Here is a 27795-nt window from a genome sequence, read left to right on the forward strand (position 1 = left end):
CGTCTCCGCCGCGGCGCGGTGAGCCGGGCCCCGCCCCCGCGCCGCCGGGCCCTGAGCCCGCCCTCCGGGGGCGGGGCGCGCCGGCTCCGCCCCTGCCTGACCACCCAGCGGGCGCTGCGGGGTGCCGGGTCGCGCGGGGCAGGCGAGCTCGGTCCTCACCCCCACACCGCGCGCGCGCCGTCGCGTCCCGGGCCGGAACCCTGGCTAGATCCGCGCATCCATCCCGTACATCGTCTTTGCCTCTCGTGAAGCCGTGCTGAATTTGCTGTGCAGTTATTTGTAGCGCTTTTAAACGAATTAACCTGTCAAGCACTGAGCATAAAGCAATGTGAAAAACAACAAACACAAACCTCCCCAATGCCCGCCCTTTGGAGTGCGCGCGTGCCCGTCCCCATTGACTCTAACGCTAACGTGAAAATTTGGCCCCCATCAAGAAGTAAACTCAGGCTGGGTGCAGGTGGCTCACACCAGTAATCCTAGCAACTCAGAAGGCTGAGATCTGAGTATCGTGGTTCAAAGCCAGCACGGGCAGGAAAGTCTGGGAGACTCTCATCTCCAATGAACCACCAGAAAAAGCAGAGAGTAGAGCTGTGACTCAAGTGGTAAAATACTAGCCTTGAGCAAAAATCTCAGGGACAGCACCCATGCCCCAGGCCCTGAGTTCAAGCCCAGGCCCAGCACAAAAACAAAGAAATAAACTCAAAAGTAAGGATGTAGTCTTTTATTAAAAAAAAAAAAAATTGAAATGTGAGATCAATGCAATGTGGTCAGTTAATGGACAGCTGTTTGTGGAGGCTCAGCACTAACTAGTGTCACAGGATCCTGTATGAGAGATCTCAACGCAGGACAGCTAAGAACGGAGAAAAAGGGATCTGGCAAGAGCCAGAGTCTGGGGGCTGCCATTTATTTGCTAGGGTAAGAAAGCATTCTGGAGAATCCCAAAATTCTAATTTAGAACCTGGCCTTCCAAGTCCTTATGAAAGCATGTTTTTAAAAAGTTAGTTGTCTAGAATAATTTTATTTATTTTATTATTTGTTAGCTATCCCTCTCTTCCCAACTCCCCAATGTGGCTTGAACTCAGGGCCTAGGTGCTGTTTGGCACACTTAGCTTCTCCACTCAAGGCTAGTGCTCTACTACTTGGGCCACAGTTCCACTTCTTTTTTCAGGTTAATTGGAAATAAGAGTCTCACAGACTTTCTAGACCAGACTGGTTTTAAACAGCAATCCTCAAATCTCAAGTCTCCTGAGTAGTTAGGATTACAGGTGCACACCAACAACACCTGATCCACTTGTTTTTTATTATCATTTATATTGGTACTGGGATATGAACTCGGCCTTGCATTTGCTAAGAAAACACTCTACCTCAGAAGCCATGGCTCCAGCCCCAGGTGCTAGCCATGAGCAAAAAGGAGCTCATGAACAGCATCCAAGCCCACAGATGGGGCCGCAGGAACAGCAAAAAATAAATAAATCTAATTCACTTCTCATTGATTGATTGATCGCAGTACCAAATTTGAACTCCAGACTTGGCTCTTGGCTTGTTTTTCTTACAGGTGGTATTCTTATTCCTTGAGCTATGCCTTCTACCCAGATTTCTAAAGATTAACTGGAAATGGGGAGTCTCAAGGACTTCTCTGCCTGGGCTAGCTTCTAACTCCAGTCCTCCAGATCTCAGCCTCTTGAGGATTAGAGGTATGGTCAGTTGGCACCTAGATCTTCCTCTTCCTGCTATCTCCTGCTCCTGCTCCTCCTCTTCCTCTTTCTTCTTCTTCCTAAACATATCTCACTCTGTAGCCAGAAAAAAAGCCAGAAGTAGAGGCACAGCTCAACTGGTCGGTCTCTCCAGCCAAGGAGAGCATGAGGCGCTGAGATTAAACTCCACATAGTACCAGCAAAAAAAAAAAAGAAAGAAAAGAAAAGAAAAAGAAGAGATAGATAAATAAACAGTAAACTACAATATATTCTGAAATCATGAGGGATCAAAGGAGCTGATGTATATAGAGACAGGTAAACAGTAACCAAGGTGTAAATGCTTTAAGTATAAAACTAAGTCTCACTGGTTTCTTCATGACCAGCACTTACACCCATGCATGGCACCTAGAATGTTACCAAGAGTATTTGTTGAGTGAATGAGCCAATAAAAAGATTAACTTTGAATAAATGAACTAATGATAGTATATAAAAAACAAATGAGGGGCTGGGGATATGGCCTAGTGGCAAGAGCGCTTGCCTCCTACACATGAAGCTCTCGGTTCGATTCCCCAGCACCACATATATGGAAAACAGTCAGAAGGGGCGCTGTGGCTCAGGTGGCAGAGTGCTAGCCTTGAGCGGCAAGAAGCCAGGGACAGTGCTCAGGCCCTGAGTCCAAGGCCCAGGACTGGCCAAAAAAAAAAAAAAAAAAAAAAACAAATGAGTGTCAGATGACAAGTTGCTCAGTGAGTATGGCACTAATGAGGACTTCACTTATAACATTCAGTTCCTTGGAAGCTGGGATGTATAGCTCAGTGGCAAAGCACTCACCTAACAAGTGCAACATCCTGGGTTTGAGCCCCAGTACCAGACAAGAAAAACATAGTTCATTATTTATTAAATTATAATATTTTAGTAACAAGGAAGGTTAATCTGCATGCATATAGGCTTACATTTACATATTTATTCATGTAACAAATGTTTAGTAAGTGCCTAGGAAGTATAGATCTAAGGCCTAGGCATATAGTGATGTTTGTTTGTTTTGAAAGATGATTGCCATGATTTTAAAAGTATTAATCTTTGATCCTTAGAGAAAATGTAAACATTGATTGGCTTTTTAAAAAATAAATAAAATTACAATTTCTCTTTAGAAAAGTGTGTGAGTCAACTTTCAGATACTATAACAAAATAGCTGAGATAATTAACTTATAAAGAGAAAAAGGTTATTTTGGCTCACAGATTTGGAAATCCTGGTCCATGATCAAGTAACTCTATAGCTTCTGGTATGAGTGCTAGAAGGCAAGGGCAGGGAGTGTTTAGTGCAGGAAGCCACTGACATCATGAGCCAGTAAGCCAAGAGGAGCAAAGAAGGGCTTGGCACAACTCTGGTGATCTAAGAACCTCCCTACCTCCCCAAGTTTCCATAATAGCACTACACTGGGGACCAACCCTTTGTACATGAACCTTTGGGAAGTATTCATGATCCAAACTAGACACCCATGGCTCATGGCTATAACCTTAGCCATTTGGGAGGCTGAGAACAGAAAGATGGCAGTTAGAGGCCAGCTTGGGCAGAAAAGTTCATGAGATTCTTTCTAAACTTATAGCTGGACTCAGTGATATATACCTATCATCATATGAGAAACTGAAATTGAGTAGATCTTGGTTCCAGGAAACATCAGGAAGAAAGGTCCATGAAACTCCATCTCAACAGAAAGATGCTGAGTGTGGTTGCATGCACTTTTCATCACAGCTAGGAAGAGAAGTATAAAATAGGTGGATCCAGGTCCAGGCATACTCCCAGGCAGAAAGTGAGACCCTATTTCAAAACTGACCAGCGCAAAAAGGGACTAGGGGTATGCCTCAGTAGTAGAGTGTCTGCCTGTTGAGTGCAAAACCCTGAGTTCAGAATCCTAGGTGAAGACCCAAATTAGCAGAAGGTAACTTTTCTAATTGCTTTTCCTATTTTCAGCTGTATTATTTGGCTAAACAGTATTTAGTGATTTTTGTCTGTGTGTTTGTGTGCTGGTACTAGGGCTTTACCTCAGTACTTTTTGTCCTCTTGCTTAGCTTTTTCACTTAAGGCTGGTGCTTTACTGCTTGAGCCACACCTCTACTCCAGCATTTTCATTTTTTTGAGTGTCAGTCCTGGGGCTTGAACTCAGGACCTGAGCAGTGTCCCTGAGCTTTTTCATGCAAGGTTAGCACTTTACCACTTGAGCCAGAGCTCCACTTCCATCTTTTTTTGGAAATAATAGTCTCACAGAATTTTCTGCCCAGGCTGGCTTTAAACCACAATCCTCAGATCTCAGCCTCCCAGTTTCCCTTCTAGCTTTTTGTTTGTTAAGTGAAATTAAGATTCTCTCCCAAATTTGATGGCTCTGAATCAAGATCCTCAGATCTCAGCTTCCTGAGTAGTCAGGGTTACAAGCATGAGCCATCATGCCCAGCAATATTTAATGATTTTTAAAAGCAACAGGTCAAGTAAATACATTATTAAGTAATGGGTTAAGAGCTAGATAATAGGCAGAGAGATGGATGGAAGTCTAATCTTCTAATTCTTTAAATCAGACTGATGATGTCACTGGGGAAAAGAGGGTCAGTTGGAACCTGGTGTCTGGCAGTTACTGGAGGAGGTGTGAGTGGGCAGAAGGTATCCATAATCCACCGTGGGTCCCTTAAACCTCAAAGCTGCCAATATTTTGTGTGCTGGCTATGTGCCAGAGACACAGGATACTTTGGGACTGACAGAGCTACCCATAATGGAAGACAACTCTCCACACTTGGTGACTCCAGCATCAGTGAAGGCCATCCTCTCAAGGATTGAGACTGCCCAGCTAACTCGAGTTCAAGAGGTAATGCATGAGCTGAGGAAAGCACCTTTCTATTGGGATCTGATGTAGAAGCTGGAGACTGACCTTAGGCTTAAGCAAGATTCCAGCTTGGGCACTCAGTTCCTAGGATACTTGGCAACCTGGGTTTGCAGACAAATGAATTCAAAATACCGAGGTCCTATACTTAGCCTCTGCCAGATGGGCTGGCATCAACCAGCCCCACGGATGGGGATGGGACCAGGAAGGACGTCACCCACAAACAGGCGGGCAGGAAGAACCAGGATGGCTCACTGTGGTGGACCCTAGGAGAGTGGCACAAATGAAAGATTTTTTTTCTAGTCCTGGGATTTGAATGTGGGACCTGGGCACTGTCCCTGGCTTCGTTTTGCTCAAGGCTAGAGCTCTACCACTTGAGCTGTATTTCCAGCTTTTTCTGTTTATGTGGTGCTGACAAATCAAACCCAAGGCTTCATACATGCTATATAAGCACTCTACCACTAAGCCACATTCCCAGCCCCAAATGACAGATTTTTTTAATTCAGATTCTGTGACTGACAAACTGCAGAATCCCCTAAGCTGAAAGTACTGAAGTACTGAAGGTCAAAGGTTCAGATCTCCCTGTACATGAATGAGGCTCTAGTTTTTACTTGAGTCTCTGATCCTAAGGGTTTCTTGGGACCTCAGTTTTCCATGTTTTGAAGTGAAATGTCCAGAAGTTTCCAGCAAGTTCTGGAATTAAAAAAGGAAAGAAATATTTGAGGCATGTCTATTATTACTGACCTTAATCAGAATGATAAGGGCTGATACTTGTTATGTTACAAGCACTATCCTAAGCATTTTACAAATACTAATTCAATTATTCTTTACCAAAAACCCTTGATATATAAGAATGTAACAATCTCTATCAATTAGAAAAATGGAAAAAAGAGCCCCGAGAATCCTAGCTACTTAGCTACTTAGGAGACTGAGATCTGAGCATCTCAGTTCAAAGTCAGCACAGGCAGAAAAGTCTATGATACCCTTACTTCCAATAAACTACTAAAAAAAAAAAAAGAGAGAGAGAGAGAGAGCTGTAAGTGGAGCTGTGGCCCAAGTGGTAGAGCACTAGTCTTGAGCAAGAAAGTTCAGGGACAGCACCCAGGCTCTGAGTTCAAGCCTCAGGACTGACATACACACACACACACCCCACCCCGAGACCTAAAGTGGTTGAATGACTTATCTCAGGCCATGCTGCTAGCACAGAACTACAGAGCTTGTGGCTTGAGTCTACACTCCCCACCCCCACACCTTCTAATACTGAAATCTGATGTCTCCCGTATAGGGTATTTCTAACCAGCTCTCAGATATCTTGGGCAATGTCAAGAGTGTCATCAACCGCTTCCAGGAAGAATTGGGATACGATATAAAAGAAAAAGCAATCATTCACAATGCTGGACAAACGGGCAAAAAGAGACACATCTTGCTGAAGAAAATCGCCTCCTTCTCCCAAGATGCTAAGGTGAAAGAGAGACACCTGTATGACATCCTCTGCTGGCTGAGTGACTGGGGTGAGTCCATGGAGTAAGTACAGCCCTGCATGTGTGTACCTTTTCCCCAAGATGCTGGTCTCAGCTCACTTAGTTTCTTCTTTTCTCTACTTAACATATTATGGGAGGGAACTGAGGGTGGTAGATATAAGAAGAACAAAGGACACATTGCATGCAATACATTTTCCCCAATGAAGCTCTGTGTGTGTGTATGTGCACGCATGCATGCACACACGTGCACACACACATACATGCATGTTTCTGTGGCTTGAACTCAGGGCCTGGGTTCTATCCCTGGGCCTTTTTTGTTTAAGGCTAGCACTCTCCCACTTGAGCCACAGCTCTTTTTCCCACTTTTTGGTGGTTAACTGGAGATAAGAATCTCATGAGCTTTCCTGCCTGGACTGGCTTCAGACGATGATCCTTAGATCTCAGCCTCCTCAGTAGCTAGGATTATAGGTGTGAGCCATCAGCACCTGGCTCCCAGAAAAGCATTTTACCACTCAGGTCAGAGTACCTCACCTCCACTCCCCAAAGGGAATCAGTCAGAGTTCTCCTTTCTGTGACAAATATCTGAAAGAAACATCAAAGGATGGAGGATTTACAATATTTTGGGTTATAGCTTCAGAGAGCCAGTTCATGGTCCTTTGGCCCTCCCCATTGCTTTAGGCATTAGTGGGCACTGAATATCATGGTGATGAGAAGAGACTGCTCACCTATGGCAGCCAGGAAGCAGAGAGTAGTAATAGGAAGTGGAGGAGTAAAATATACCCTTCAAAGGCACATACCCAATACTCACTTCCTCCAACTTAGCCCCATATTTCACAGTTTTCTGCCACCTCCCAATAGTTTGTTTATATTCAGAGCCCATCAATGGGTTAAAACATTCACTAGGTCAGAACCCTAATGATCTAATTGTCTCTGAAAATGTTCTCACAGAAGTGTGCTTTACTAATCTTCTAGGCATCTCTCAATCTAATTAAGTTGCCAGTCAAGATTGACTAGCACTGGAATAGAAATAGAATCACTCAAGCACAAGTCATTCAGGTGTGGACCAGACACAACCCTGGAGTCAAGTGCTACCCCAATTGGATCAACTTCCCCTCGTCACAGAAACTGTGTGCTGAGAGGTGTGCTTTCTGCTGTGGTATTGGGAGAAGAAGGTACAGGGATGTGTGCTACCCGCACCACACTCCTTTTATCCAGGGAGCTTTCAGTTCAGTCAGCCTTTAGCTGCTCTCAAGAATTAATGCTGTCCAGGCCTGAAATCTCAGCATTTGGGAGGCTAAGGCTGGAAATTTGAGATTTGAGCTAAGCAATAGTCGCTCATTTGTAATCCTAGCTAAATGAAGGAGGCTGAGATCTGAGGATCCTAGTTCAAAGCCAGCCTAGATAGAAAAGTCTATGAGACTCTTATCCCCAATTAACCAGAAGGGGAAAAAAAACCAGAAATGGAGCTGTGGCCCCAATGGTAGAGCACTAGCCTTGAGCAAAATAAAAGCTCAAGGACAGCATCCAGGCCCTGAATTCAAGCCCCAGGATTGACACAAAAAAATAAACAACAAAAGAGAACAGACTGAAAAGTTGAGAGTTCAATGGCAACTTAGGCCACACAGTGAGATCCTATCTCAAATAAAAAACTAAGTGAGAAATTGACATTTTGTTTAGTTACTTGTTCAGATGCTTCATTAGGCAATGAGTACAGACATTTGTCTGGCCTTACAGTACAATAATAATGTCTATTGTGTATTTCTACATGGCAGGCCTTGTGTTAATCATTTGATGTGTGTTGTCTCATTTAATCCTCATGCAACTCTTTACAAGGAGAAAACTGAGGCTCAGAAAAATAACTAACCTGGCCAGCACACATAGCTAATACAAGGTGAAACCACTTTTATTTCAGAGCTGCTGTAAATCCTGTTATTTAAAGGACAAACTGTCCACAACTTGCCCTTCCTACTCTTTTTCTAGGTGGCAGTTTGACCTATGAGCTCAAACAGAGTGAGGAGGAAGAGGAGGCCTTGGATGAATGGATTGAGGTGATGGAGAAAGTATTACCTCTCTCCCTCGTGACCACCAAAGGAGGCATCGAATCTCTCATTTCCCTGTGCTCCACTCTCATTGAAGATCAAAAGAAAAAGGCAAGAAGTAGGTTCCCAGAATACCTGGGAGAAGAGCTGGGTGGTCAGGTCTTCAGAAGTCTTTCCCAGTCTCCTCTATAACAAAAGTGCAAAACACAGCACAGTGGGAGGTCAGAATATGGAACAGGAGCACTGGGCGCAAGCTGATCACAGGGCAATTCTGGGCATCCCTATCTGGAGATATGGATGAGGTGGAGATGGACCCACAATGCTTCCTGGAGCTATGGTGTCATGAGTTCTGTGGAACAGGGACTGAAAAGCTAGGAAAACTATAATATGAACCGAGGTGTCAGTGGCTTATGCCTGTAATCCTGGCTACTCAGAAGGCTTAAATCAGAGAATCATGGTTCAAAGACAACTGGGGCAGCAAAGTCTGTGAGATTCTTATCTCCAATGAACCATTCAAAAGCTAGAAGTGGAGCTGTGGCTCAAGTAGTTGAGTCCTACCCTTGAGCATAAAAGTTCAGGTACAGCACCCAGGACCTGAGTTCAAGCTCCAGTACCAACATTAAAAAACAAAAACAAAAACAACTACAGTTTGTAGCCAAAGACTGGAGGAACATTCTTTCCTTATTCTGAACCCAGTTGCTGAGTCAGGAAGTTTGGTGAGCCTCCATCAGAAGCCCCTCTGGAGATTTCTTGTAATCATGGCTAGTTGGGAGGTAGTCAAAACTGGGGCTAACCTCAGGAATTTTACTCTCACTGAAAATGTAAGTAAGCTTAGATGACCTAACTTCTACATTTTGTAGATTCAAAGCTTGAAGCTCAGAGAAGGAACCACTGAAAGGTTGTGCCAAAGGCAAGCCCATATTCCTTCAGGAGCAAGGGTTTGGGCATGAGACAGATTTACTTGGAATTCCATCCCTGCCAAATTTTAAGCTATATGACTTTGGGCAAGTTACTTCATCTCTCTGAGCTTCAGTTTCTTCATATATAAAATGACAAGGACACTACCTACATGTAGAGTTATGAGGAGGCTTCTACAAATTGTGACATGTCTGCCATTATACTTAATAAACAATAACTCACACTGGCATTTTCACTGATTCTCCTGATTGTTTTTTCAGTCATTGATTCTCGTGGTTCATTATCAGTTGAGTAAGACTGAAAATTGAGGAGGGGACAGAGGAAAATGGATGCAGACACCATCTTGCTTACAATCTTTAACCACGCTATTTCTTTCTTTCTTTCTTTCTTTCTTTCTATTTTTCCTTTCTTTTTTTTTTTTCTGGTCCTGGGGCTTGAACTCAGAAACCTGGGCACTATCCCTGAGCCTCTTTATACTCAAGGCTAATGTTCTACCATTTTGAACCACAAAGCCACTTCTTGCTTTTTCTGAGTAGTTTCTGGAGATAAGAGTCTCACGGAGGACTGGGAATATGGCCTAGTGGTAGAGTGCTTGCCTCGCATACATGACTCCCTGGGTTCAATTCCTCAGGACTGCATATATAGAAAAAGCCAGAAGTGGTGCTGTGACTCAAGTGGTAGAGTGCTAGCCTTGAGCAAAAAAAAACAAAAAAGAAACCAGAGACAGTGCTCAGGCCCTGAGTTCAAGCCCCAGGACTGGCAAAAAAAAAAAAAAAAAAAAGAGTTTCATGGAGTTTCCTGCCTGGTCTGGGCTTTGAACTATGATCCTTAGATCTCAGCCTCCTAAGTATCTAGGATCACAGGTGTGAGCCACTGGCACCCAGCTAACCACGCTATTTCTTAAAACATAGTTATTTGGAAGCCAGATGTTGATAGCTTACACTATAATCGTAGTTAGTCAAGAGGCTGAGATCTGAAGATCACAGTTCAAAGGCAGCCTCAGTTTAAAAGTCTAAGAGACTCTTATCACCAGTTAACCAGCAAAAGACCAGAAGTCGAGCTGGGTGCAGGTGGCTTATGCCTGTCATCCAGCTAGGCTGAAATCTGAGAATCGCAATTTAAAGCCAGCTAGGGCAGGAAAGTTCATGAGACTCTTATCTCCAATTAGCCAATAGAAAACTGGAAGCACTGCTGTGGCTTAAATTGATAGAGTGCTACTATTGAGCACAAAAGCTCAGGGACAGTGCCCAGACCCTGAGTTCAAGCTCTAGGACCGGTACACATTTACTTTAGGACAATCGAGCATGCACTGAATGGAGTGGGGCAGGATTGACAATTCCAGGCCCCTCTGGGCTCCGTAGGTGCTATGGAGCTGCTAGACCTAAGAGTGAGCTCTGGATAAGTGTGGGTCCTGCAGAGAGTTTGCCTGGCAGCCTCGGCCTGACTCTCAGTCTCAGCTTCTTTTTCTTACCGAATCCTAATCCCAAAGAGGGATGGATGCAAATTTTGGTCAAGTAGGATCTGGAGATCCATATAATTCTTTCCCAGTGAGTTTTGTTACCTCTTCATAGGAATTTGTTATCTCTCTCTTTTTTTTTTCTTTTCCTATCTTTCCCAGTGTCCAAACACATCTTCTGGAAGGACTGGATAGAAAAAAGCTCACAAAAGTCTGCACAGCACCCTCAGCCACTGAGCCCAGAGCAAATGCTCCAGGACAATCACATCACCAACACAAAAGTCTCTGAGGTGACAGCCATGCTGCAGGAGCTCCTGGACTCTACCATGTTCAATAACAGGGAGGCCGGAGCCATCAGGTACATGGTCACTGTGGTAGAGAACCTCAACAAGGCCTTGATCCTCCAGCAAGAGGAGAATAAGAGCCTGGAGACCAAATACAGGTACCTGAAGACAGAGATGACCAAAGAGCTCACCAACCAGAAGCTGTGCTTCCAGAAGTCTACTGAAACCCTTGAGAGCAAGAGGAATGCCCTACTAAAGCAGGTGGAGATTCTAGGGAAAAAGTACCATGAACTCCTCTTGACAAAGCACGACCTTGAATTCCAACTGAAGCAGGCTCAGATTGCTATAGACCAGGCCAAAGTCCAGAAGAAGGTTTTCCTTATTCCTTTTGAGCTCCCTGAGAAAGATGCTCTTCTAAAGAAAGAAAAAGCCATGGAAGAAACTGACCTGGAGCTCCAGGAAGGGGAGAAGTACCTGGCTTCTTTACTTTCCCCACCTCCCGTGACCTCAGCCTGGGACAGTGAGGGTACCTCTTCAACACAGTCGCTTTCCACCATGAGCCCAGAGCTGAGGATCGCAGATATATTCAGTGGCAAGGACACTGGGAACCTTGTGCCACTCTCAGAGGAAGACTTTCCTACAGAAGATGAGAGACTGGTGGCAGAAGGCCCAGGGCCTGAAGACAGAGATCAGGAAGACCACTTCCAAGAGAAAAGAACCCAAATGAGATCTCACCTGTCCCCAGAGTCAGTGGAGAGAGAAGCTGAGCGCAGGGAGGAGGAGTTTATCTGGGAGAGACGGAGGCAGCAGTGGCTGCAGGAGGAGGAGAGATGGCTGCAGCGACAGAGGAAGTGGACCCTGCAGGAGCTAGAACACCACAACAGACTGCGACAGTGGGAGATGGAGGCAGCCGCCAGGCAGCAGCAACAACAGAAATCCTCCGGTCCTGAAGACGAGCCAAAGGAGGACAGGCGGATCTTCATCACCACCAACCGGTGGAGGAACCTGGAGAAGGCAGAGAGGTCCACCGTGCCTCCCGCAAGGCGGGCTCAGTCAGCTCGCCAAGGCAAGCGGCCACAGGCGCCTGGGACCCCCCACACCCCGCCGCGGGGACTGGGAAACCAGAGGGCAGTGAGCGCAGCAGAGCTTACCCGGACATCAAAACCCAGCCAGGTTCCCACCAGGCCCAAGAAAGCCGCTTCCTTTCCCATCACTGGGACATCCATTCGAAGGGTGACCCGGCCCTCTATGCAGAGATCAGTCATCCCCAAAGAGAAGGTATACCACATGAACATGGAGGCCCAGAGGGAGAACCTGCAGCTTCTGAGAGGCCATTCGGAGCTGGCATTGCCCAACTACCTGCGCAGCAAGGCCCTGTTGCTCATCACGACCACCATGGATCTGAGCTCTGCCAGGCTGCAGTGCCTGTGCCAGAAGTACATCCTCTACAGACACTTCCAGAGCCTCCGGTAGGTGCCCTGGCAGCCACTGGGCACCCACCCACACCCACTGAAATGTGGGGCAGAGCCAAAACCCTGAAGGAGAGGAGTATTGGCAAGGAGCCAGGGGGAAATTACTCAGGCCTGGACAAGGTCTCCTGAGGGAAGGGACTGACTGGCAAAGGCTGCCTGGTCTCCACTTGGGAAACCCAAGGTATGGAAGGTGGGGCCTTTACATATTGCTTTCTTTAGGAGCTTTCCCTCCAAGCCCATTACTCCATTTCCTTCCTTCCTTCCTTCCTTCCTTGCTTCCTTCTTTCCTCCCTCCTTCCCTCTTTCTTCCTTCTTTCCTTCCTTCCTTTTTGTGCCAGTCACAGGTCTTGAACTCACTTACTCAGCACAATCCCTGATCTGTTGTGGTTTTTTCCTTGCTTAAGGCTAGGATTCTACCACTTGAGCCTCAACTCCACTTCCAGCTTTTTGGTAGTTAATTGGAGATAAAGAGTCTCACAGACTTTCCTGCTCAGTGATCCACAGATCTTGGCCTCTTAGGTAGCTAGGATTACAGGCATGACCCACCAGTGCCCAGCTCTGCTTCTCTATTTCTTCCTTGCTTCCTGTCATTCTATCCATCATTCACTGAATAGGCTCCCCTGATTTGCTTGACTTTCCATTTCCAGCCCAGCCCCTAGGGCTCCTCACTTCATCCTACCTCCTCCTTCTCTGTGCCCTACTTTCCCAGGCTCCTACCCAACTCCATTTCTCCTCTTGCTCACAAGAATTATAAAACAGACATCTCTAGTCAGCAAATTTGGGGAAGCAGAGGTTTCTCTACCCCCTAAGTTGTTTATCTTCTCTTCCCAGACAAGAGGTGACGAACCACATACAAATCTTGCGAGAATTGAGGACCCCTTACAAGATCCACAGCTTCTACATCTTACTAGAAAACATTGAGCACCAGCAGAACCTTGGCCTACAGACCTGGACAGACAGGCAGAAGGACTTGGAGGCCAAGCGCAAGGAGTGCCTGAACAGCATGGTGACCATGTTCCCCAAGGTAGGCCTGCGGCCTTGCAGCCTGCTGTCACCGGTCAGCCCAGCCAGTGACGGTGTCAGAAAGTGACCCTACAGTGGCCACTGGGGGCATGGCTAGAAGGAGGGTAGGCAGGGGCCCGGGACAGGTGGGAAATGAGAGTGCTGGTCTGGTCAAGGTCTCTGAACCAAAAAGAGGTGAAAGTGATAAGGAGGGGCTGGGAATGTGGCTTAGTGGTAGAGTGCTTGCCTAGCATGAATGAAGCCCTAGGTTCCATTCCTCACTACCACATACACAGAAAAAGTCAGAAATGTTACTGTGGCTCAAGCGGTTGAGTGCTAGCCTTAAGCAAAAAGAAGCCAGGGACAGTGCCCAGGCCCTGAGACCAAGCCCCAGGACTGGCAAAAAAAAAAAAAAATGATAAGGAGTTTGAGATAAAGAGAGAGCTTCCAATCGATGCTGATGGTGGAGGACAAGCTTCAAAAGGAGTTGAGAGCTAGGCTAGTGGCCCGTGCTTGTGGTCCTAGTTACTTGGGAAGCTGAGATCTGAGGATTGAGGTTTCAAGCAAGAAGCTGCAATCTGAGGACTGAGGTTCTAAGCCAGCCTGGAAGGAAAAGTTGTGATTATCTCCAATTAACCACCATAAAGTAGAGCTGTGGCTCAAGTGGTACAGCACTGGCCTTGAGCTCAAAAGCTTAGGGTCAGTGCCCAGGCCCTAAGTTCAAGCCCCAGGACTGCACCCAAAAAAAAAAAAAAAAAAAAAAAAAAGACTTTCAGGGAAAAAGAGATAAAGAGAGAGGGAGATAGAATGAATAAATTCAAACATTTTGGGAATATGAATTATAAATAACTTTATCCCTATTATTTAAGCATTGGATTTACATCCCTGCCATCTTATGTATGGGAGGAATAGCTGCGAGTATTAGACCTTTACACACCAAGCTGTTCATCTGCAGATCCTCTAGGGCCTGTCTAGATGAACAGCCCTAGCTAGGGAAGGATTGGAAAGGATTAGTTCTTCCTTTGCCTCTCCCTCAGCTACCAGGAGCAGAGAAGGAGGGAGTGCTGGTGTGCTTCATAGAGGGACTGCCGGTGTCTGAGAGGGAATTCCTCCAGTAGTCTCAGAATTTCTAGGCTGTGCCGTGGGCTTGGATAAGGAAGTATCCTCCTGAGTCCTAGGCAGGGATTTCTTCCAAGTGCTGGTATCAGGCAGAGGGAACCTTGGCCATGGAGGTTTCTTCCAACTCTGTACATATCTTTGTGTGTGTGTGTGTGTGTGTGTGTGTGTGTGTGTGTGTGTGTGCCACTACTGGGTCTGGGCTATGTCCTTTAGTTTTGTTGTTCAAGGCTGGCACCCTCCCATTTGAGCCACAGCTCTACTTCAGGCTTTATGTTGTTGTTGTTGTTGTTGTGGGGCTTGAACTCTGGGCATGGGCACTGCCCCTGAGCTCTTCAGCTCAAGGCTAGTGCTCTACCACTTTGAGCCACAGGGCCACTTCTGGTTTTTGGGTAGTTTATTGGAGAAAAGAGTTTCAAGGACTTTCTTGCCTGGGCTGGCTTTGAACCATTTTTCTCAGATCTCAGCCTCCTGAGTAGCTAGGATTACAGGCGTGAGCCACTGGCACCTGGCTAACTTCAGGCTTTTTGGTGGTTAACGGGAGATAAGAGTCTTGTGGGCTTTTCTACTTAGACTGGCTTTGAACCTGCAATCCTTAGATCTCAGCCTCCTGAGTAGCTATTGTAAGCCACTGATGCCTGGCTGGTTCAGGGTTTCTAATTGAAGGGAACAGTTCCATAGCCCCCACTCCCCAATGAAGCAGGAGCACTGTCAGCTCACCTAGAGAAGGGATACCCTGGCTCCCTGACGCCCTCTGCTGGTTGTTTTTTTTAAAATACTTGTCACAGGTACCTTTACTCACATTTATGCTGATTCGTGTTTTTTGTTTTTGTTTTTGTTTTTTTGCCAGTCCTATGCCTTGGGCTCAGGGCCTAAGCACTGTCCCTGGCTTCTTTTTGCTCAAGGATAGCACTCTACCACTTGAGTCACAGCGCCACTTCTGGCCGTTTTCTATATATGTGGTGCTGGGGAATCGAACCCAGGGCTTCATGTATACGAGGCGAACGCTCTACCACTAGGCCATATTCCCAGCCCTGCTGATTCGTTTTTGGTGTTTTTTTTTTTTTTTTTTGCCAGTCCTGGGCTTTGAACTCAGGGCCTGAGCACTGTCCCTGGCTTCCTTTTTCTCAAGGTTAGCACTCTGCCACTTGAACCACAGCGCCACCTCTTGCCTTTTCTATATATGTGGTGCTGAGGAATCAAACCTAGGGCTTCATGTATTGGAGACAAGCACTCTTGCCACTAGGCCATATTCCCAGCCCCTCTGCTGGTTCTTATCTTAGCTCCAGCTAGAGTGGAACATTCATCTGAACATCCCTGAGGTCACCTCTCCAAAGCCGAGGAAATGCAAGTCATCCTCAGTCCCTCGTCCCCAGTGTGCCCGCTCCAGCGGCCCCATGTGCAAGCAGCCCTCACTCTCCAAGCACCGGGAATGCACGCCCCTGTGGATGGCCAGGTAAGTGCAGGGAAGCTGGTTGGGTGAGTGAGGAGGCAGGAAGCAGGGTGACCACCCTGCAGCAAGGCAAAGATAACCCCATGGATTGCAAAATGCCTATCTTCTCAGCTGCCCTGCCTGGCTCTGGTATACTGACCTAGAAATGTGGGGCCATGTGTGGGCTTTAAGAACCAGCCTGATTGTGTTGCAAACTAAGAAATTGACTCTGATGATCCACAGCCAATCACCTAAAACTTTTTGTACTCTGACGACTGGATCACCGACTGCCATTGGTCCGTCCACATAAACAAACCTGATGCTTCCAATTCTGACCCTGCCCCCACTCCAGACTCAAACAGAGATACTATCTGTCTTGGGGCAAACAAGAGCGTCCCCCTCCACACCCACCCTAGCAGTAGCCTAGTTCAGGGTCTCAGCCCCGAAAGCACAGGGTACCCTGGAAGTCTTCCAGCAACCCCTCAGCCAGAGGAGCCCCAAGGAACTCCCAAAGGAGCAGAGGAGCCCATGTTGAGAGGTGAGGGCTCACAAGGAGAGCAGGAAACAAATGCTATTTGAGAAGAGAAGACAGCAAGGCCTTGTGGTCCTGGAGAACTGGAACTTCTCTGCCTTTCTCTTAATATCTCACTCTAAGTCTTTTATTTAACTTACTTTTATTTGTTTTTTGTTTTTACAATCTCTTTTCCCTCCAGCCAACAGGGAAACCAGATGGATGCCATCTGGAAAACAGATGTGGCCTCTTCTAGTTACCCAATAGAAAAGAAGATCCCTGCCAGCCAAGCCTGGGACCAGGTGGGGGGACACCCAGATATCCCCCGACTGCTGGCAAGAGATGAGCAGGCCTCCTACCAGAAGGACCACTCAAAACCTGGTAAGGAACAAGGCTGGGAGTGATTAGGGATCACAGTCCAAGGCCAGCCTGGGTTTAAAAAAAGAAGTTCAAACCAGGTGCTGGTGGCTCATGCCTGGCTCATGCCTATAATCCTAGTTACTCAGGAGGCTGAGATCTGAGGATCACAGTTCAAAGCCAACCCAGGCAGGAAAGCCCATGAGAGTCTTATTTCCAGTAAACGACTCAGAAAAAGCCAGAAGTGGTGCTGTGGCTCAAGTGGTAGAGTGCTAGCCTTGAGCAAAAGAAGCTCAAAGACAGAGCATAGGCCCTGAGTTCAAGCTTCAGGACCAGGAAACACATAAGCAAAGTTTGAAAAACTCCATCTCAACCAATGGCTGTCTGCCATGCTGTCACCTGTCATCCTAAGTTACTGCAGAAGCACAATGGTTGTTCAGGATAGCTGGAGTAGAGACACTGTCTACAAACATGAAGCCTTCAGTTCAAACCCCAGCAACACAGACACAGACACAGACACACACACACACACACACACACACACACACACACATCCTGAGACTTCAATAATGACACCTTCAAGCTGAGCATGGCAAAGAAGGACTGAACTTATTCTATTACCAGAAAAGCCTCCTGCTTTCCTCTCAAGTTGCTCTTGCCAGCAATAGTTCTCAAGGAAATGAAAACGACAAAGGTAGGGGCAGGAGCAAGTCTCAGAGTTGTCATCTGATACATCTTTCAACATGTCTACCTGGCTCTGAGAACCATCTCCAAGGGCGAGATAGGGCTTCAAGCAGCTAGAATTGAAATCTTGAGCCACCCACTGCCTCTTGTGGTCCTTGTCCTGACTAGGTCCTAATTAAAAATCTCCAACAGAAGAGACACACTGGTGGCTCATGCCTATAATCCTAGCTACTCAGGAGGCTGAGATCTGAAGATCACAGTTCAAAGCCAGCCCAGGCAGGAAAGCCCAAGAGAGTCTTCTCTCCAATTAACCACAAAAAGCTGAAAGTAGAGCTGTGGCTCAAGTGCTAGGGCACTAGCCTTGAGCACAAAAGCTCAGGGATAGCACCCAGGCGCTAAGTTTAAGCCCCAGGACTGGTACCAAAATAAAACAAAGCAAAAATCTCCAACAGAGAGAGCACTCTGGGGGCTGGGAGTATGGCCTGGTGGTAGAGTGCTTGCCTAGCATACATGGTCCTCAGCACCACATACACAGAAAAAGCCAGAAGTGGCGCTGTGGCTCAAGTGGTAGAGTGCTAGCCTTGAGCACAAAGAAGCTAGGGACAGTGCTCAGGCCCTGAGTTCAAGCCCCAGGACTGGCAAGAGAGAGAGAGAAAGAGAGAGAGACAAAGACAGAGACAGAGTACTCTGATGACTGCCAATCTAACCTAACCAGAATCAAGAGATGTAAAATGAACACAGTGTTGCTCCCCGTTTCCAAAGGGGACTTAGGTAAGAGAGAGTAGCAGAACAGCCTCAGAGGTTAGGCCCTGCTGTGCCGCTGCCCTGAAGTAGCCTCAATGTCCCAACTAAAAACTAGCATGATGGCCTCTCAGGTGTGCATACCTGGGGTTCTAAGCTAGGAGCAATCCCAAGGGGAGTATGTGTGGTACTTATTGATTTGGAGTTAGAAGCTGAGCTGAGAATAACCGAAACAGTACAAGTATAGAACTAAGGAAGCAGGAGTCCTCCTCACAGGCCTGCCCAGCTGAGGGCCTTCCAAGGCTCCATCCAACCTCCATGCGACTCAAGACTGGCCACTTGGTGCTTCCCCACACCACACCCCAGGAATGGACTCATGACACTCTGCAATTGGCCCCAAGTATTCATGGGGTTAGATGCTTTCAAATGTAAGTGGATAATGGAGAAAACATTTAGAATAAAACACCACAGAATAGCAGCACTTTCCCCCCTCCTCCTCTTTTTTTTAACCTGCTTTTCTTTATAAAATGCAAAATTCTAAGATCCCTTCATGTCTCAAGCAGAGCTGTTCCACCCACCCCCAGATCCACTGGGATCTCAGCTGCAGGCTGAAGCACTTATCAAAATATTGTTCTCAGCAAAGACAGCTTACCCTTTCGAAGGGAATTTAGATGAATACAATTTTCTTCTTCCTTTTCCAACTTGGTACAGGATTATTTAATTTATTAGTTGCTACCTGGTACAAAGGCAAGAGCCCTACTTCTTCTGTCTCCTTCATCTGTACCCTAGGCTGGATCATCAGCCTGCTTCTTGGATCTCATAAGCAACAATGGAAGGGCTGTGGATCGTGTGTGTGTGTGTGTGTGTGTGTGTGTGTGTGTGTGTGAGAGAGAGAGAGAGAGAGAGAGAGAGAGAGAGAGAGAGAGAGAGTATCCTGAGGCATGACAGGGGCATGGGTTCTGTCCCTTAATTTTTTCACTCAAGGCTGGTGCTCTACCACTTGAGGCACTCTCCCATTTCCTGCTTTTGGGTTGTTGGTTGGAAATAAGAGCCTCACAGACTTTTCTGGCTGGCTGGCTTCAAATCAAAATCCTCAGATCCTGCCTCCTGAATAGCTAGGATTACAGGTGTGTGCCATGTTTTGCCTTATAAGCCCCAAACCTGTGCTCTCTGTCTGACAGGCAGCAAGACTGTGTCTGCATACACTACACACATTCTGAGGTTGGAGGTGAATCTTGGTTGGACTCCAGCTGCCCTTCCCTTCCCATGCTTAGATTCATTCCTGCACAGCCATGATATACACTAGTCCCTGTATGCTATGGAGAGGCACAGGAGCACAGACAAACACAGAAGTCTCACATGCTAGAGGCAGACAAGAGGACTGAGAACTTGGCATCTGAGACAGAGGTGAGGTGAAGAAGAAACATGGGCTAGGAAGAAGAAGTAAAGAAGATTAGCATGATACCTGCACAAGGATGACATATAAATTTGTGTGGAATACACAAACTCCATATTTTTGTTTAAAAATGATTACTAAGGGGTGGGAATATGGCCTAGTTGTAGAGTGCTTGCCTAGCATGCATGAAGCTCTGGGTTCAATTCCTCAGCACTACATAAACAGAAAAAACTGGAAGTGGTGCTATGGCTCAAGTAGTAGAGTGCTATCCTGGAGCTAAAGGAAGCCAGGGTCAGTGCTCAGGCCCTGAGTTCAAAACCCAGGATTGGCAAAAAAAAAAAAAGAAGTGAATATAGGAAGCTGTTATGGGGTGTGGGGTTAGGTCAAAGGGGGCAGACCATTGGAGGGAGAGTGCGAATGCAGTCATAATATTCACTGTATATATGTGCTGAGGGAATAGGTGGCAGTTGGAGATGGAGGAGAATGATAATCCAGATATATTGTATTCACACACTAATGAATTGAAACCCTTTGTACAATGACTTAAATGAAGAAAAACAAAGAATAGGGAAGGAAGAGAGGAGTCAGTGTCCTGTGATGTAAAACAAGAAGCAGACTGACAAAAGATTGACATAAAGTCTCTGGAATTTGACCACCAAAAAAAAAGTCATGTTAAGCAGTTGCACATTTAGATTAAATCTGTGCCCAACTCTTGATCATGTGTCATTTGTCCTCCCCAGCACCCCACTTCACACCCAGTTCTCTAGTTAGCTGGATGGACATCCCCAGAGCCAGGGCTCTGACTCACTTGTTCATCCTGCCTACCTAACTGTCTTAACTCTTGCAGGGCCTCCATGACTCAACAGAGGGAATGCCAGAAACCCACACTTGAGCTAGCCGAGTTTGTCAGCAAAAAGTCAACCAAACTACTCCTCGGAACCCCACAAAGCCAGAAGAATCAAGACACAGCTTCAGTCCCCACTCCATCCCTTAACTAGTGATTCTCAAGCTTCAGGGTGACTAAAAACCACATAGGGATCTGTTCCAAGTGCAGGTTCCCAGTTGGTGCTTTTCAATAAAAACACTCCTGGATGTTAAGAAGTCATCTGAGGACTTTAAGAAACACGATTTTTTTCCTTAGTCTCCAAACTGTACATTTTTAATAAAATAGAGGTTGGTTTATTTAAAATTGATCTCAATCAATTAATAAAATAGAGGTTACTTTATTTAAAATTGATCTAAATCAGGGACATACTTCCCTGACTCATTTTTAGAGGCAAGTCCAAGGCCATTTCCAAGTTCTCTTTCTCAGGAATGAGTACCCTTCTGGCTTCCAGCTCAAGCCTGAAGAACAGAAACACTTGGATACCTGGCTCTGGGGATGGTGTCAGTAGAATTTGATTTCTGAATCACAGTTATAGATAGCACAAGGATGCTTAGCCAGAGAGAAAAGTGAAGGCATTCGAATGTGGGTCATGCACAGAATAGTTGGGGCAAAAGGGGGGTAAGTTTCTAGCCTCTGGGGTCTCAGGCTTGCTGTTTTTATGTTAGGTCTCACCCCAATTATATCAAACATATGAAACTGCATTCACACCCACGTGTGGTGGTACATGCCTATAATTGTGTGCATGTTTGTGTTGTGGTGATAGGTGGAGGGCGTAGCATGTGGTGTGTGTGTGTGTGTGTGTGTGTGTGTGTGTGTGTGTGTCTTTGTGTTTGTGTGGTATTTTTCTGGCAATGAGATTCACTGAACTATACAACTGAATTCAGAATTGATATATCTAGCCAAATTAAATTATGCCTCCAGAGCCAAGCACCGGTGGCTCATGCTTTTAATTCTAGCTACTCAGGAGGCTGATTTATGAGGATCACCATTCAAAGCCAGCCCAGGTAGGAAAGTCCATGAGACTCTTATCTCAAATTAATCACCAGAAAACCAGAAGTGATGCTGTGGCTCAAAGTGGTAGAGCACTAGCCTTGAGCAAAAGAGCTCAGGAACAGAGCCCAGGCCTTGAGTTCAAGCCCCATAACCAACCAAAAGTAAAAGCAAACTATCTATATTATTAGTAGCAGTAGTATTTGGTCAGTTTTAGGGCTTAAACTCAAGGCCTGCTAGCCCTAAGCTTTTTTTGCTTCAGACTCCCACTCTACCACTTTGAGCCACAGCTCTACTTCAGTTTTTAGATAGATAAGAGTCTCATGAACTTTTCTGCCTGGGCTGGCTTCAAACTGCCCTCAGTCTTTCACCTCCTGAGTAGCTAGGATTACAGACATGAGCCACCAGCACTAGGCTACTTATTTTGTGTCCATACTGGGGCTTGAACTCAGAGCCTGGGCATTATTCCTTAGCTTTTTCCACTCAGGCTAGCACTTAGACTACTTGAGCCGCAGCTCCATTTCTGGCCTTTTGGTGGTTAATTGGAGATAGGAGTATCTTGGACTTTTCTGCCCCAGCTGGCTTCAAACTATGTTCCTCAAATCTCAGCTTCCTGAGTAGCTAGGATTATGGGCATGCCTGACCAGACACTTTAAAAAACAATTCAGTCAAAAGTGCCATGAAGGGGCTGGGAATGTGGCTTAATGGTAGAGTGCTTGCCTAGCATGGTGAAGCTCTGGGTTTGATTCCTCAGAACCACATAAGAAAAAGCCAGAAGTAGTGCTGTGGCTCAAGTGGTAGTGCTAGCCTTGAGCAAAAAGAAGCTCAGGGACAGTTCCCAGGTCCTGAGTTCAACCCCAGGACTGGTTAAAAAAAAGTACCAGAGGGTAAGCCACATGTAGTCTGAAATGGTCTGTTTAGTATAGGAGGCTGACTTGGAAAAGTCAGAAACAAGATGAGTTTAATTTCATTATCTTTAGAGTCATGTTCTCAATAGTCATCTAACCATCAGTTGGAAACTGTACAGAATAACTTCAAGTGATCTAGGCTAGTGGAAAACGCACAACATGTATGAGTAAATGGGATTTGAGCAGAGTAGGAGATTATTTTAAAAATGGGAACCATAAAAATAGAAAGATGAACATATCAGAGAGGAAGAATTATTTTGATAAGATTAGCAACAAAGTAGACAGAAAAAGGGAGTAGAAATCTATGAACCTGAAGCTAGGTCATTGGAAATTAAACAAACTGTATCAAAGGAAGCAGAGGGGAAAAAAACATGTGAAAACTAAGCACAGAAGTTGTGTGGAACCATGTCAAGCAGTCTAACACAAGATGAAAGTCCCAGAAGGACAAAGAAGATATGAAGAGATATTTGAACCAGTACTCATTGAGAACTCTTTAAATTAACAAAAGAACAAACCTCAGATTCAAGGAGCTTAAAGAACTCAAACAAGGTAAATACATAGAGCTGCTAAAGCTAAGAGAACATCTTAAAAGCAGTCAGAAGTTACAGGGCTGAAGGTAGAGCTCAGTTTCAGAGTCTAAATGTGTGAGGTCCTGGATTTGATCTGTTGGGGGGGAGGGGCAGTGTGAAGATATGAAATAAAACAATAAAATATTCTATAGAGCTGAACACTAGTGACCCACACCTGTAATACTAGCTACTTCAGAGGCTGAGATCTGAGGATGACAGTTCAAAGCCAGCCCAAGCAGGAAAGTCCCTGAGAGTCTTATCTCCAGTGAACCAGCAAAAAAAGAGAAATAGTACTGTGAGTGGCAGAGTACTAGCCTTGAGCAAAAAGAATCTGGGGACAGTGGCAGGCCCTGAGTTCAAGCCCCAGGACTGGCCAAAAAAGAAAAAGAGAAATAGTACTGTGGTTCAAAAGGGTGGAGTGCTAGCCTTGGGTGAGAAAGCTCAGGGACAGCACAAAAACCCTGAGTTCAAGCCCTACAACAAATGATAGTAGAAAAAAATATAGAGAAAAGAAATAAAGCACCAGACTGCAGTGGCTCAAGCCTATAATCCTAGCAACTCAGAGAGCTGACAGCTGAGGATCATGGTTCAAAGTCAGCCCAGAGAAGGAAAGTCTGTGAGACTCTCAACTCCAATTAACCAGAAAAAAAAGTCAGAAGTAGATGTGTGGCTCAAGTGGACGAGTGCCAGTCTTAAGGGATAGTGGAAAAGCTAAGCCTAGGCCCTGAGTTAAAACCCTAGTACCAGCACAGAGATCTATCTATCATCTATCTGTCTGTCTATCTGTCTATCTATAGATACTTTTCTCATAAAAACTTTTCCAGCTAGATGTTTCCTGAAGCTCTACTGTTTCCCTGCCTTGCATGCCCACATGATAACCTAATAACCCCAGGGTCTGACAGATTAGTTATAAAAACTGAATGGGGCTGGGAATATGGCCTAGTGTAGAGTGCTCGCCTCATATACATGAAGCCCTTGGTTCGATTCCTCAGCACCACATATATAGAAAAAGCCAAAAGTGGTGCTGTGGCTCAAGTGGTAGTGCTAGCCTTGAGCAAAAAAAAAGCCAGGGACAGTACTCAGGCCCTGAGTCCAAGCCCCAGGACTGGCAAAAAAACAAAACAAAACAACAACAAAAGTGACTGTAACAGTGGCTACTGAGCAGCATCTTCAGAGTGGGGGCTTTCCAGTTTTCCTCAGGCCCCAACTCTCCCTCCTGTAATAAGCACCATTGGTAGCCAGTTGGTAACCTCATTATTCAGCCAACTTTGAGAGGAGACAAGATGAAGGAGGCAGAAACTGAAAAGTCACTCAACCAAATGTCCCCCAAGGCAGGGCCTGGGATTTTCCTGCTGCCCTACATTTTTTCCTGGAACTGCTCAATCTGAAACAACATCAGAATTCAGTTAGCACACAGACCAACAGTGTCATTGACTTTGGCAGTGTCTGTGACAGGGGACACTTGACAATAATCCAGGTGTCCTCTCTCATCAACCTGTTTCTGAGTCCCTGAGTGGGCCCGGCTACCTCACTTTCAAAAGGAGTCCCTTTACTGCAGTAGCCACTAGGGGGAAGCAAAGTGCTCATCTAAGGGCCTGAGGGAGAATTAAAGCAGGAATGAGGCAGAATAGATGAAGGAAAATGAAGCATGGGAAACAGCATCCAGGAATTCAAAGATAAACATTGTATTAATGAATAGCTCTATTTGAAACACATAAACACATTTTCTTTGCTTTAAGCCTTATACTCCCTCATAAGCTGCAGTGCTAGTTTAAAAAAAAGGACAAAAAGGACAAAGAGTAGCTCTTACCTTGCAAGCTGTCTAAATAGTACACTCTGGGAACTGAACAAGGTTATTTTAAAGAAAGACACTTATCCTGGAAAAATACTTGGAGAAGGACTCCTCTTGACACAATTTATCTAAGCTGGGCTCTGGTAGCTCATACCTATAATTCTAGCTATTCAGGAGGCTGAGATCTGAGGATCATAGTTCAGAGCCAGCCTGGGCAAGAAAGTCCATGAGACTCCTATCTCCAATTAAGTACTCAGAAAAAGTCAGAAGTGGCGCTGTGGTTCAAGTAGTAGATCACTATCTTTGAGCACAGAGAGGCTCAGAGACAGAGCCTAAGCCCTGAGTTCAAGCCCCAGGACTGGCAAAAATTAAAACAAAATTATCAGAGATTCTCCACTGTTGCGAGGTGACCTCCAAGTGCATGTGAACCTAATTCTAGCTGGGTTGATCTATGATATATAGCTTCTACCTACTGGACTACAGTCATACCAGTTACTCTAGGCCATGAATGTTCTCTGTGCATAGCGTTCTATTCCCTTGAATTGGCCCACTCAGCCACCTGGGATAGTTCTCTACCTATTTCCACCATTTTGTTGAAATTTCACTTGTCCTTGAAGGCCCTTCCCCTGTACTTCCATCATAGCATTTTCCCGTGGCTTTTAGTTACTTGCTTTTAGTTACACTAGCTCCCCACAGTTTACTACTCTGCCTCCGTGTGTGTTCTGATGTCATCAAGACAATCCAACACTAGCACCACGCACTCAGGAAACAGTATTTGAATGAGTGGGTGGATGGATAGATGGAGGGATTGTGAATTCTCAGGAGTATACAAGCTTAGTTTTATTTATATTTGTCACCACTTCTGTGCATGTGTGTGTGAACCTTATTAGAAGTTTGTTTTATTAAACTTTATGTCCTTGCTGCCCAATCCAGGACACAGCACTACAGTAGGTGATTGATAAATGTTTATGGGAAAAGCTGGGTAGGAGCTACTCAGGAGGTTGAGATCTAAGAATTGTGGTTTCAAGCCCAGCTTGGACAGGAAGGCTCATGAGACTTTTTTTTTTTTTTTTGGCCAGTCCTGGGCCTCGGACTCAGGGCCTGAGCACTGTCCCTGGCTTCCTTTTGCTCAAGGCTAGCACTCTGCCACTTGAGCCACAGCGCCACTTCTGGCCGTTTTCTGTATATGTGGTGCTGGGGAATCGAACCCAGGGCCTCATGTATACGAGGCAAGCTCTCTTGCCACTAGGCCATATCCCCAGCCCCGGCTCATGAGACTTTTATCTCCCCCAAATAACTACCAAAAAGCTGGCTGAAAGTGGAACTGTGGCTGGTAGAGCTCCAGCCTTGAGTGAAAAAGCTAAGGGATAATCCCCAGGCCTTGAGTCTAAGCCCCAGTACTAGCACCCAAAAAAAGTTTAAAGAATAAATCCATAAATAATTACTAAGTTAATTTGATCTCAGGTGCCTTCAGAGCCACTCACTTTGGCAGATGTTTTATGTGTGTTTCCTGACTACTGTCAGGCTGCCTTTGCAGGGCAGTGGTGAATTGTGTTGTGTAAACATCTATACTGAGGGACTGTGAAGTGTGGCTAACAGGCCACATTAAGGCTGTCATGGTGGCTAAGTGCTTAATACAAGGAGACATGGCTTTACAAGCAGAAACAGCCAGGAGAAGCCTCACAGGCAAGAGCAAGGCAGCTTCACAAAGAGGAATTGAAACTAACCATTTATTTCTTCTGGAGAAGTTGGACTTGATTTCTGCTGTGTGCATGGTCCATTGTGTATGGGGAAGGGCCACCACATCTGTTAAAGTGATAGGGCCTCTGCTCTCTGATTTCATGTGTTATGTGCTCAAGGACAGCCTCACCAGTAACCCCAAAACAAAGGTCAGACGGGCTGAGGGTGGAGGATATGCATGAATGAGAGATGGGAGAGATCTCAGGAGAAGAGGAGGATCAGGGGAGGCTTCCAGGGGGATGGATTGCACTTGAGCTCATTGACTGAGCTTTCGGAGATGAGAATTGTAATTGCCTCTAGCTGGTCCCCCTGCCCCCAGGGCTTCATGTATGCATGCAAGGCAAGCACTCTACCACTAGGCCACATTCTCAGCCCCCACATTGTGTGTGTGTGTGTGTGTGTGTGTGTGTGTGTGTGTGTGTGTGTGTGCAGGTCCTGGGTCTTGAACTCAAGGCCTGTGCTCTTTGTCTCTGACCTCCTTTTTGTTCAAGGCTATCACTTAAGCCATAGTCCCACTTCCAGCTTTTAGGGTAGTTTAGTGGAGATAAGAGCCGCACAGATGTTCCTATCCAGGCTAGCTTTGAGCCGTATTCTCAGATCTCAGCATTCTGAGTAGCTAGAATTACAGGGGTGAGTCACCAGCACGCAGATCCCACATTCTTGCTTTAACCTCTGTGGTGCTCTTGGGCTCACTTGTTATCTTCTGCCCTGTTGTTCACTATGGTGCAAAATCCACCCCCAATTATCATCTCTCCTCTGATCCACAGAGTTACTGGCATCTCAGAAGGTTCCCCACTGGCGCCTCCAACTCATCCAAATGAAGCTCATCTTTCCATCGCACCCCCAAACCTGCATCTCCTATCTCTTATCTCAATGTCTAGCCACCAGTCTCCATCACTGCCAAAGAAACTAGGGAATCATGTCTTGAAGCCGGTAGATCCAGTTTATCTCCAGTCCTTTCTAGTCTACACCTTATGCCTTCTTTTTCAATGACGATTCAAATTTAAGGCCTCAATTATGATGCCTGTCTTTACTTTCACTCTTGCAACCAACCTTCCATACTCATGCAGAGAGATCTAACATGCAGGGCTCATATCATATTTCCTATTTAAAAACCCTTTAATGGCTCCTCTTCTCCTAGAATTAAATCTAATTATAGGCTATAAAGCCTTTGTAACAGCTCTTCAGCTTGATTATATGATATTCCATCATATAGATGTACTGATGATTTGTTAGGCTTCCAATGATAGATAGGATGGTTTCTAAACTTTCCTCTACTATAAACAATGTTGTAACTTTCATATGTTTATTATGCATGTGTGTATGTGATTGGATCTGAAATAACATGGATTTACAACTCTGACAAGTATTGGCAATTTACAGCTTTACCAGCAACATGAGGGCTTATTTCCTCATATCCGTGACATGGATATATTGTTGAACATACACATCATTTT

At 45.7% G+C, this 27795-nt stretch overlaps 1 protein-coding gene across 1 annotated transcript; it reads left to right on the forward strand.

Annotated features, from left to right (window-relative positions):
• Positions 1-4021: 4021 nt before the first annotated feature.
• On the forward strand, positions 4022-20601 carry Fam186b (family with sequence similarity 186 member B). Its single transcript, XM_048342223.1, has 8 exons — positions 4022-4549; positions 5850-6075; positions 8026-8202; positions 10621-12211; positions 13046-13238; positions 15616-15788; positions 16478-16656; positions 20285-20601. The coding sequence occupies exons 1-8, from the start codon at positions 4457-4459 to the stop codon at positions 20449-20451; spliced, it is 2799 nt and encodes a 932-aa protein (XP_048198180.1). The 5' UTR covers positions 4022-4456; the 3' UTR covers positions 20452-20601.
• Positions 20602-27795: the final 7194 nt, after the last annotated feature.

Source organism: Perognathus longimembris, chromosome 1, assembly GCF_023159225.1.
Source record: "Perognathus longimembris pacificus isolate PPM17 chromosome 1, ASM2315922v1, whole genome shotgun sequence".
NCBI classification, from domain to species: domain Eukaryota; kingdom Metazoa; phylum Chordata; class Mammalia; order Rodentia; family Heteromyidae; genus Perognathus; species Perognathus longimembris.

What these genes read in the sequence shown, in the direction of transcription:
- Fam186b (XM_048342223.1), top strand. Translation starts at nt 4,457, where the DNA reads ATGGAAGACAACTCTCCACACTTGGTGACTCCAGCATCAGTGAAGGCC. An exon ending in TCAAAAGAAAAAGGCAAGAA is followed by an intron (nt 8,203 to 10,620) that starts GTAGGTTCCCAG and finishes TATCTTTCCCAG; the next exon opens with TGTCCAAACACATCTTCTGG. An exon ending in TGGTGACCATGTTCCCCAAG is followed by an intron (nt 13,239 to 15,615) that starts GTAGGCCTGCGG and finishes TTCTTATCTTAG; the next exon opens with CTCCAGCTAGAGTGGAACAT.